This window comes from Mustela nivalis (genome assembly GCF_964662115.1).
Source record: "Mustela nivalis genome assembly, chromosome: 1".
Lineage (NCBI taxonomy): Eukaryota > Metazoa > Chordata > Mammalia > Carnivora > Mustelidae > Mustela > Mustela nivalis.
Genome location: NC_139020.1, coordinates 81,867,744 through 81,880,035, shown reverse-complemented (window position 1 = coordinate 81,880,035; position 12,292 = coordinate 81,867,744). Strand labels below are relative to the sequence as shown.

Genomic DNA, 12,292 nt, shown 5'->3' with positions numbered 1-12,292 from the left:
TTTCCAATCAATTCCAAGAAATTCCAAGAAATCAATTCCAAGAAAATCAATTCCAAGAAAATAATTTAAAATATAGAAAACATAATTTTTAATAGGATATATTATCACAGTGTTACTGATAAGAGGGAAATGCTAGGGACAACATGTTAAATAAAGAAGAAAATTATTAAGTAAATAATGCTACATGTAGCTAAGGTCTGTCCTTTGCTTACCCAGCTAATAAAAGTTTTTTAATTTGTGAATTGTTGTAATATTTTGAGTATGTCTCAAATTCACAGAACCTAGCTCTTTATCCATAACAGAATTTAGAAAATTAAATTAAAATATGAGGGTAACAGCTGGGACCGATATAAACAACTTATACACTGTGAAGTTTGGAGTATCAAATCTGTTTTATTATATGCTTCAAAATCATATTAAAAAATAAAGATAACTGTATAAAACAATGAAATGAAATTCTTTATAGTTATATTAACGGAAACAAATATTTTCTGGACCAAGCACCATAAACATTTTCTTTAAAGCAAGAGTTCATCTATACTCAAATTATCGACTGGAAATCATTTTTCAAAGCAAAAAGCTACTAAAGAATCAATGTACATCATATGCATCATATGCATACATTAATATGCATAATCATATTAAATTTATCTTACGGGATATTTGAGTTAAAATATGAAAAACCTGATAGCAAGCAAAACTATAATATTATATAGAAATTATAATTCTACATAATTAAAGATAAAATGGACTGTTAAAGTAATATGGAGTGATATAGAGACTCACAGTCAAAATATTTATCAATATTTATCCCTTTATTATAAGTTACTTCTGTTAGTGATTTATGAAGCTAGTATATCATGTACACTGGTGCTTCCAATCTTTAAAATGTGGACACTGTGTAGAAGTTAAACAAAGCAATCCTTGAATCAATATGCACATATGTATTTTCTCAATCAATGAACACTAAAAATACAACTACTAACATCTGGTAGTTTGAAATTATTTTCGAAGTTAAAATAGAATTCTCACTTTGCAAATGGAAATTATGAACTCTTTACAGATCTTTAAAAAGTAAATATTTTAAGAAATATGTACTACTTTGGTGTTATTATTCTAACCCTACCTCATGCTTAACCTTGATAATTTAAATAAGTTATATACATTTTAAAAGCACAACAGGATTCAAAGTAAAATATCAGTACTTGGAAAAGATAACATTGATCTTTTACATTTTTTGAAAAGGTGAAATATTTAATGTCTACATAAATCTGGGCATTATATGTAAAATCAAATTCACTGCATTACTGTTATCATTGAAAAATAAAACATACAGTATTTTCAGGTTAGGTGGTATCCACAACAGTCTAAGAGTTATCCAATGCAATTGGAAAAACTATTATATTACCTTTACCTTGTTTTGTTTAGAAAAATGAAAACATGATTTAAACTCACACTTTATACAAAAGTTAAAACAGAACATAGTCTTAAATGTAAAAGCATAAAACTTTTAAAAGAACACACAGGAGGAGATTTTCATGATGTGATGCAGGTTTAGGTAAAGAATTTTTAAACATGTCACCAAAAGCACAGTTCACAAAAGACAAAAATCAATAAACTGGACTTTATCAAAATTGAAATTAAAATTGAAACCAATTTTATAAATAAAAAGGTGAAGAATTACCTGCTAGCATTATACTGTAGCAATAAATATTTCCTATAAAATATGGCCATATATATAACCCAAATTTGTAAAGATATATGAAAATAGGTGTTTTTTCTTTGACCCACCTGTAAGCATGTTAAGATTTATTTAGTACTTTTTCATTTAAATAAATTAGGCAAACTTACCAGCAGCTTCAAGAACCAGCTGCAGTCTGGCTTTGGCTTGTTCAGCTGGTGGCTAAAATTCAACCATAAAAGACATTTACAGGTCATTTTAATATATAGAGCTTTATATTAATGTATTATTATGCAAATATCAGAAAATTTAGAAGACTTTATCATATCACTACTAATATCCGTCCACTTCTTGACAAAATTCCACACAGCAGCTCTACCAATCTACTGAGTCTCTCACCATAGTAATCAAATCACACTTCTCATTATATGATGCAAGAATGAATTTCTTTCATTTTTTTACTGGAAGAGGTTTTGTTTACTATCCAACATCAATCAGCAATAGCATAAATCAGCACCTAACAGCACCAATCAGTGACAGCCTAAAAACTGCAATGTAATAATGAGGCAAAACCCACACTGCTAATATATTTAACAACATATTATCAAGTTCTGTTATTTTTTTGTCTATAGAAAGGTGTAAAGTGACCTATTAGAATTTAAGTGGCAATTTGACCTCCAATACTTCAGGCAAGTTGTATCCTAAAATCAAATATTTTCTGCTTTCCTAAATATTTGAAAGTCTATTTTAAAATAGATCCAAGCCATAAGCCATAACATGGGTTGTGTCAAAGTTACGGATTTTTATGAAACACTCGTTAAAAACTCTTTTTAACACTTAAGACTGTACTTCACTATACATTTATGAAGATGTCAGCAAGTGACTAAATAACCTCATGTTTAAATATGATACCATCATTTAAGATTTAACATTTTATAAGATTATTGTAATATTTCTCAGTGAAAAAATGGTTTGAATGAAAGAATTAAATACAATATAGAAAGAAGATGTACAAGGTTTAAGAATTTGAGTGGTGCTTCTGAAAAAACTGTAAGAAACAGGATGAAAGAGTAGCAGTTAAGACAAGAAGAAAGACGGAGGAGTCTTTCATATCCTAGAACAAGGGTTGACAATCTATAGCTCTAGACCGGTGACCTGGTTTTGTAAATAAGTTTTATTGGAACAGCTATGCCCCTCTGTTTGTGTAGTGTCTATGGGTGCTTTTGTGCTCAGTTCAACAACAGCAGAATCATTTTTTTCGTGGCAGGAAACTTCTGGCCAGCAAAGCCTAAACTATTTACTATTTGGGGAATAGTAGGGAAACATTTTAGGGAAACATTTGCAGATCTTCCCATAGAAGACAGAGAGACTCAGAACAGTTTGAAACAGTGGTGAAGGAGAGGAGATCTGTACTATTTTAGCGATTCACTTGATGAAAGGAATGTGACTGGAGGTTACTAGCTCAGCGAGAAAGCAATGAGAGACAATGAGGGCCTGAGATGGAGCAGTGGTGGTAAGAACTACATTTGAGAAATAATTACTTGGTAACACGAAAGGACTGACTGGATAGGACCGAATGAGGAGCTGACAAACTTAAAAACAGTACTTTATGTTATGTGTGTAGAGAAAATGCTACACAAGTGAGCTTTATAAAGTTACCAAGTACTGAAAATATGTAACCTCAACTTAAGATATCACAGCAAACTATCAATAGAAGACTGTGACATCTCCTGAATACAAGTTCTCTAAGAGCTATAAACTCAACTGCCTATGGGGGTCAAGCAGTTAATATAAACATTTATGATGACAAAAGGCAAATGACATTTGGCCTCAGTATCAGGGATCACGGTGAGGGTGCAGAACAGTGCAGCATATGACCTACTCAAGGCAGAAGTTGAGACTCAGCACCAACTCACTGTTGTCATACAGAAATGCAAACTCAGGGTTACAACATTCCTTGATTTTTCATGAGACTTTAAGTTTCCATAAAGACCCTACTGTGTGGGACAAAGAGTACCTCTAAGAGCCAGGTTCAATCCCAAAACAGACAATTTGTGACCTCTGCCATCTACTTAAAACACACAGTAAAAACGTGATACTTTGTGCAATATAACATAAGTAGAATGGCATGAAGGAAATGATATTCTAACTAGCAGGTCTCAACCAAGCTAAGAATTATGAAGCATACATTTCAGAGTGTTGTTCTAGGAAGTCCTTAGATAGAAAAATGTTAGACACTTTACTGGTTAAGATATTTCATGGGAAAGTTTCATGCATTTCATTAGGAAAATTATTTTAACAATTCAGAAATATTTAAGACATAGAAAAATATGCAGGATGATGAGTACCCATATTGTCCCCCACCAAAAACAATATTGTTAAAGTCTCCAATCCTACAAAATCCCCCTCTGTGGCAGCTCCCACCACCCTCTATTTGTAACCACGTTCTTGAAAATATGGTAATTCCCATTCCTAAAGAAAGATGATTGATATTTCTGATAAAAATGCCTGTTAAGACATATTTATATTTTCATTAATTTCTCTAACAATCTATAATATAGGATTCATATTCAAAGATAAAGAAAACCAGAGCAGTTTAGTAACTTGCCTCTACTAGTAAATGGCAGACTGAAATGAAAGACCTTCTGACTCCAAATTTCAGGATCCTTCTAACTAAATCACTAGGACAGTCATGAAGTCAAAGCAATTAATCCCATAGATATAAAAGCATAGAGATGAGTTTTTAATTCTGTTCAAAAGAAAAATCTGTCCAAAATAATACATTTGTCCTAGTAGGTGAAATATGATGACATTCTAAATACATTTGCTTATACAAATATAACTTGCTAAATTTTAGCAATACAGGGAGAACTTCAACTATGAGGAAAAATACATTGCTGGACTTGCCAGACTTTTAAAATTTGTATTTTATAAATATTTTTACTCTTATAAATATTTAAGTCATTTTTCAAGCATTTTTTTGGATAGAGTATCAAATATGAATGCTCTCTCACTTTTTATTCATTTGCAAATATCTTTCTTTTACCATTACTAGTGAGTAAGTTGAATGGATATGGGATTGCAATCTCTATCACCTGCCTCTCAAATTCTTTCCAAGGGCTCTGCTACATTGATTCAACCTAGAGTTTGTCCCAGAAGAAGAAAAGAATCACAACGGCTGAGAATCATGGCTGAGAACCTCTAGGAGTTGCTTGGGTCCGAAGTAGATGAGTTCGAGTTGGGAGCAGGAAAGAGGCAGTCTGATTTCTGTTGCCATCATTCTATTTGCTATCTATAGTTACTTTTTAAAGAAAAGATTAAGTAGAACGAAGAAAGAGAATATACAGCTAAAAGAACAATTTATACTAATCCATTTTTAGTTAGGTATCACCATACTAACTGGCTTAGAATGAAAATATCTTTAAGGGCTTGAGCGCCAAAATTTCAAAATTTTAATGTGTATTACACTTCAGGGGTTAGTATGAATTCCATCTAAAATTGGTAAATGGTACTAATCTTATTCAGAACTAGAAACTTAACCTTATTCAATAAATAAGAATGTAATACCAAATAGAAAGGCATGTACTTCAATTTCTTAATATAAGAACTGTAAAATGAGGACATAATTAAGAATACAATGTCACAATTATAGTGTATGAAGCAAACTTATGGATTAAAAATTCATATTCCATTAAGAAGTAATATTCCTTACATCAAAATTAGGAGCATAATTAAACAAGTATCACCAAAACTGAATTATAGAGTCTATAATTGTTGTTCCCTGCCAAAATTTAACATTAACATGAACAGAAGAGTAAAAACAGTATGGACTTATACTGTAAGTCTTTAAAGGTCATATTTTTTTTTCCCAAGTGTAGTGTTTTTATTTATACCTTAAGCACGAGTCTGAGTTTTGCTACCTGGAATTAACTCCTCTGGAAAGAAAATTTGATTCATTCACTCCCAAGTCCATGTGATCGATTATGGAGTATCTCGCATGGGTAAGGCACAGTACTCACTTTTACCTCTGAAAGGGACCTAGTGCCTATGAAAACAGCACTGTGTTTTTCCAGTTTGTTGTAAAAGGTCATATTAAAGTTAAAACATTATTACATTATATGGTATGATATCCATAAAAATAAATTAGTAGATAATGTACATTATTTTAACTCCCTTAAAGAAAATTATACTTGTGCTAAAAATCTTATCATTTAGGGCTTAAAATTTCTAAATTGATAGTGGTCTTTTGGCTAGGGGGAAAGGGACTGGTAGTCTTTCTATTGCAATGGATTCTCCACAGCTGCTCTGTTCCGTTCCCTCTCTTTGGTAGCTAGTATACTTCCTTAACTTCATTTGTAAGCCCTCATATTATAGAAGAGTATCTACTTTCTTAAGAAGAAACAAGTGCTCCTAAGATGAAACTAAAAGATAAGTCCTCCTATGGCTTAGGGAGGCGATGATCTTCAATGTCTAGACTTGTTCCCTTAACTTTGGATTTACTCTTATTTAGTCCAATCCCCTGAGTTCTTTATAAATAGACAGCAGGTCTAGAATCTTGAAAGAGTGCCAAAGCTAACATTCAAAACCAGCACAATCCTTGGAGCCACAACTGTATTTATGAAAAACAAGAAGCAGAGAAGCAAGCCCATCTTTATATAAACCAGTTTACACACTAAACTATTTAAACTCTTTGTTCGCTCTTCCTATTTCCATCCATGTTCAGCCAGCTCCCTGAAGCCCTGGCCACCACTGTGGAAATCCTGAGAGTTGATGAGACGATAGCTGTCCCAGCTGCCAATAACACCTTTGGGGGTTATAGGGAAATAGAAAGTCTGAAAAAAAGACTGTGGCTTTGCTAAAAGAGCACTATAGCTTGGAAAATAAATTAGCAGCATTCTACAAAATCAAAATTAAGATTGGATTTAAGCAGTTTTTAGCTATCTCTCTCAATTTCAAATAATCGTATGCTCTTTTTATACAAAAAAGGTATAGAGAGAGGGCTCTGGAAAGACAGTAAATATATGTTTAATTTTATAAGAAATTACCAAACTGTTTCCAAAGCTGTTTTATATTCCCACAAGCAGTGTACAGGAGTTTCAGTTGCTCCACATCCTAGTCATGACTTAGTATAATGAGCCTTTTTAATTTCCAAAATTCTAAAGTGGTTTTAAGCTCTTTGTGGTTTTAATCAATGTTTCCCCAATGATTAATAGAGGTGATCACCTTTTCATGTGCTCCTTATCCATAACTTTCCTCGGAAAATGGATGTTCAAATTTTTTGCCAAACTTCTATTGGATTGTTTTCTTTTATTAGTTTAATTAATTAATTAATTTTATCCAAGACTTTATTAAAATTCAAGTTAGTTAACATATAGTGCAGTATTAGTTTCAGGAGTAGAATCTAGCGATTCATCACTTACAATTAATACCCACTGAGCATCAAGACAAGCGCCTTCCTTAATGCCTATCACCCAGTCAGCACATCTCACCTCCCCTCCAGCAGTCCTCAGTTTGTTCTCTAGAGCTAACTCTTTAATGGTTTGCTTTAATGGTTTATTCCCTTCCCCTATGTGGTATATATACACAATGGAATACTATGCAGCCATCAAAAGAAATGAAATCTTGTATTTTGCAATGATGTGGATGGAACTAGAAGGTATTATGCTGAGTGAAATAAGTCAATCAGAGAAAGACAATTATCATATGATCTCCCTGATATGAAAAATTTGAGAGGCAAAGTGGGGGCTTGAGGGGTAGGGAAGGAAAAAAATGAAACAAGACGGGATCAGGAGGGAGACAAACCGTAAGAGACTCTTAATCTCACAAAACAAACTGAGGGTTGCTGTGGGTAGGGGGGTTGGGAGAGGTTGGTTGGGTTATGGACACCAGGGAGGGTGTGTGCTATGGTGAGTGCTGTGAAGTGTCTAAACCTGCTGATCCACAGACCTGTACCCCTGAGGCTAATAATACAGTATATGTTAATAAAAAATTTAAAGAAATCAATTGGAGATAAATATATCTATATATCTATATATATAGATATATATAAATTTTTAGACTATCTGTCCCATTGATCTACTTGGCAGTCTTTTTTTTTTTTTTTTTTAAGATTTTGTTTATTTGCTAGAGAGAGAAAGAGTGAGAGAGAGCAGAAGCAGGGGGAGCAGCAGGCAAAGGGAAGAGAAGTAGGTTCCCTACAAAGCAAAAAGCCCTGATGCGGGACTTGATCCCAGGATCATGACCTGAATCAAAGACAGAAGCTTAACTGACTGAACCACCCAGGTGTCCCCATCTGTTTGTCAGTCTTAATACCAATATGACACTGTCTTGATTACTACAGGTTCATATTAGCTCTTGAAATCAGGTAGAATAAATTCTCCAACCTTTTTTTATATTTCTAAAGTAGTTTCAGCTCTTCTAGCTCTTTTGCATCCCCTATTTTCGAATAAGCTTATCAATTTGTACGCCCTCCCCCAAAAAAGCCTGTTAGGATTTGCATTGGATTGCACTGAATCCACATGTCAATTTGGAAGAAAAGACATCTTACTTAACAGTACTACTTACTTAGTTAACAATATTGAGTTTTAGCCTGTTATATTGCTTTCCACCATTTGTGCCTCTTGGGCTTTATATGTGCAGTGTGTGTGTGTGTGTGTGTGTGTGTGTGTGTGTCCATGTGTGTATGTATAATAGGCAGCAGAGAGTTGGATCTTGTTTTTTTCTAATGTTTATTTAAATTCAATTAGCCAATATATAGTACATCATTAGTTTTTGATGCAGTGTTCAATGATTCAATAGTTGCATATAACACCCAGTATTCATCACATCACATGCTCTCCCTGACACCCATCACCTATCCACCTATCCACCTTCCCTTCAGCAACCTTCAGTTTGTCTCCCAGAGTCAAGAGTCTGTCATGATTGGTCTCCCTTTCTGACCTCCTCCCATTATATTTCTCCCTCTTCCCATATGATCCTCTGTATACTATGTCTTACGTTCCACCTATAAGTGAAACCACATCATTTTCTTTCTTTGACTGACTTATTTCACTTAGCATAATACTCTCCAATTCCATCCATGTCGATGTAAATGGTGGGTATTCATCCTTTCTGATGGCTGAGTAATATTCCCGTGTGTGTGTGTGTGTGCGTGTGTGTGTGTGTGTGTGTATTTAAGATTTATCTGAGAGAGAGCAAGCAAGTGTGAGTAGGGGGAAGGGCAGAGGGAGAGAATCTCAAACAGACTCCCCAATGAGCAGAGCCCAAAGCAGCCTGATCTCAGGACCCTGAGATCCTGGGCCAAAATCACAGAGTCAGGTGCTTAAGCAACTGAGCCACCCAGGAGCCCCTGGATCTTGCTTTTTAATGCAATCTGAAAAACTCTGATTTTTAATTGGCATGTTTGGACCAATCGACACTTAATGTAATTATTAACCTAGCACATGCTATTTGTTTTCTGTTTGTCCCATCTGCTCTTTGTTCCCTTTTTCTTCTTTTTATGCTTTCTCCTAGATAGAGCACTTTTATAATTCCATTTTATAATTGATGGCTTATTAGCATAAACTCTTTTTGTGTTATTCTGTTTGTTGCTTTAGAGTTTACAATATAGATCTTTAATTTATCACTCCACCTTCATTATATTACTGCATATATACTATAAAAATCTTACAATAATACACTTGCATTTCTCCCCTCACAGCTTCTGTATTATTACTGTCATTGTGGTCATATATTGTTATAAACTCTATAATACACTGTGTTGTTTGTTTTAAACAGTTATCTTTTAAAGAGTTCTGTTTACCCATGTAATTACCACTCCCAGTATTCTCCCTTCTTTTATGTCAACTCAGTACCTGAAAAGGCTTCCTTTAGCCATTTCTTGTAGTCCAGGAGTTTTGGTGATGAATTCTTTCCATTTTTGTGTGTCTTGAAAAAAAAAATCTTCACTTTGGCCTTCATTTTTGAAAGATACTCTTCCTGGAAGAATTCTAGACTTATAAAAATTTTCCACCATTATTTTAAAATTGCTCCTTTACTCTCTTGTACTTTGCATTGTCTCCCATAGAAATCTGCTTTCATAGATATCTCATTCCCTCATACATAAAGAGTACTTTTGGGTGCCTGGGGGGCTCAGTTGGTTAGGCCGCTGCCTTCGGCTCAGGTCATGATCTCAGGGTCCTGGGATCGAGTCCCGCATGGGGCTCTCTGCTCAGCAGGAAGCCTGCTTCCTTCTCTCTCTCTCTCTCTCTCTGCCTGCCTCTCTGCCTACTTGTGATCTCTCTCTGTCAAATAAATAAATAAAATCTTTAAAAAAAAAAAAGAGTACTTTTTTCTCTTATATAATAACAATTAGTATTTATTTTTACTCTTTTGCTTTTTCGGTTTTCTTCTCAGAACTGGTTTCAAGCAATCTGATATTATAAATCTTGGTGTGGTTTTCTTTGTATTTTTTGTGCTTGGGGCTTGTTTTGCTTCTTGAAACTGATTACAGTTTTTTTTTTTTTTAAGATTTTATTTATTTATTTGACAGAGAGAAATCACAAGTAGATGGAGAGGCAGGCAGAGAGAGAGAGAGAGGGAAGCAGGCTCCCTGCCGAGCAGAGAGCCCGATGCGGGACTCGATCCCAGGACCCTGAGATCATGACCTGAGCTGAAGGCAGTGGCTTAACCCACTGAGCCACCCAGGTGCCCCCGATTACAGTTTTTATCAACTTGGAGATATTTTGGTCATTATTTCTTCAATTATGTTATTCTGTTGCCCCCTATTCATACTTTCAGGATTCTAGTCACATATATATTGTGTATTTGGCTGCCTAATGTTGTTGCCACAGTTCACAAATGCTTTTTTGTTTTTGTTTTTTATTTTTATTTTTTCTTCTCTGGTTCCATTTTGGGTAGTTTCTTTTGCTATGTCTTTTAGTTCACTAATTCATATTCTGCAGTGTACCATGTCCATTAATATCACCCAATGTATCTTTCACCTCAGAGATTTCAGGTCCAGAATTTTGACTGCTTTTATAGCTTTCATGTCTCAACTTGATATGTTCAGTTTTTTTAGTAGCTCTCTAACCATATGCAATATAGTTATAATAGTTCTAGCAAGGTCCTTGTCAACTAATTCTAGGTTGGTTTCAACTGACTGACTTTTGTCTCTATTATATGTTACATTTTCTTGATCTTTTTGGATGTATGGTACTTTTGGACAAAATGTCAGACACCATGATTCTGTTTTGTTGTACACTGTACACTGGATATTTTTGTATTCTTATATCTTGGTCTTTGTTTCAGGGCAAAGTTAAATTACTAGGAAACCATTTGATCCTTTCAGTTCTTACTTCGTTAGGCAGCACCAGAACAGCTTTAAGTCTGTCATTAATTCTTCCCCACTATTAAGACTTCCTTAGTACTTGATCAGAAGCACCTTGAATTATGAAGTTTTCCACACGGTGTTGGGAGGAGGCACTGTTCCCAACTCTGTGTAGTAGCAGGCAATTTCTTATGATCACTTCAGATGGCTCTTTTTTTTTTTTAATATTTTATTTATTTGACAGACAGAGATCACAAGTAGGCAGAGAGGCAGGCAGAGAGAGAGGGGGAAGCAGGCTCCCTGCTGAGCAGAGAGCCCATGCGGGGCCCAATCCCAGGACCCTGGGATCATGACCTGAGGTGAAGGCAGAGGCTTAACCCACTGAGCCACCCAGGCGCCCCGACTTCAAATGGTTTTTTTGCAAGCCTTGGATACTTTCCTCACATGCATGTACTAATGAACAGTCTGCTGAATACCTGAAGGAAACCCTCTGCAGATATTCTGTAGCTCACTCCTCTCTGGTAAACTGCCCTGTGACTTCTAGGGACTTTGGCCTCCCTGGTATTACAGCTCCATCTTCTCAATTCAAGGAGACTACCACCAGGTTCTCCCCAAGTGTGTGTGGTGTGACCTAGAAACTTTCTCTAGGCCTCATGCTGAAGCGATTGAAGGGCACACCTCTTTCTTCCCCCACCTCTCGGAATCACTGTCCTTCATGTTTTATGTTCATGTCTTGAGAGTTGTCTTCTCTAATAATCTGTCCAGTTTATAATTTTTTTTTTTTAGTTGTTTCAGGTCAGAGGATAAATCTGATCGCTGTTTCTTCATCTTCACTGGAAGAGAAAGCCTATTAATTCTTTTCATACTGACACAAATTCGTGAGGTAAAGTTACTTGTCCAAAGTCACACAGCTATTTTTCCAATGAATGTTAATAAAAGTGCATTATATATACAGATAAATCTATAAACTCCCCTTCTCTGGACAACATCTACCTCTTCTTCTGGGCTAATCTGTTCTTTCAAAGCTTAGCTGAAAAGGCATCATTTTCTGAAACTCCCATCAGTTTCAGCTTATTTTCTCCCTAACTCTATGCTCTATGTTCCTGTAAACCCCACAAACACATGTATCAGCATATTTTCAGTATAATTACTGATTATGTTGCCTATCTTTCCTTCTTTGAAGGCTATTAGCTTCTTGAAGACAATAACTGTCATGGTATATACCTGACCAGGTATAGTGCCTGGTATATACTCATATTTGAAGTAAACTTCATTATAAATTTTAAAATCCTCATAAATGTAAA

The 12,292-nt window shown here is 34.9% G+C and overlaps 1 protein-coding gene across 5 annotated transcripts in view; it reads right to left on the bottom strand.

The window, feature by feature from the left end:
• The window catches only part of RSRC1 (arginine and serine rich coiled-coil 1), a 377,694-nt gene that overhangs the window by 172,302 nt on the left and 193,100 nt on the right, over nucleotides 1–12,292 (bottom strand). For all 5 annotated transcript variants that reach the window (XM_082687410.1, XM_082687409.1, XM_082687407.1 and 2 more), the window contains one exon: nucleotides 1,852–1,903. In XM_082687410.1, coding sequence (XP_082543536.1) covers nucleotides 1,852–1,903 — 52 coding nt within the window. The remainder of the gene's footprint in view (nucleotides 1–1,851; nucleotides 1,904–12,292) is intronic.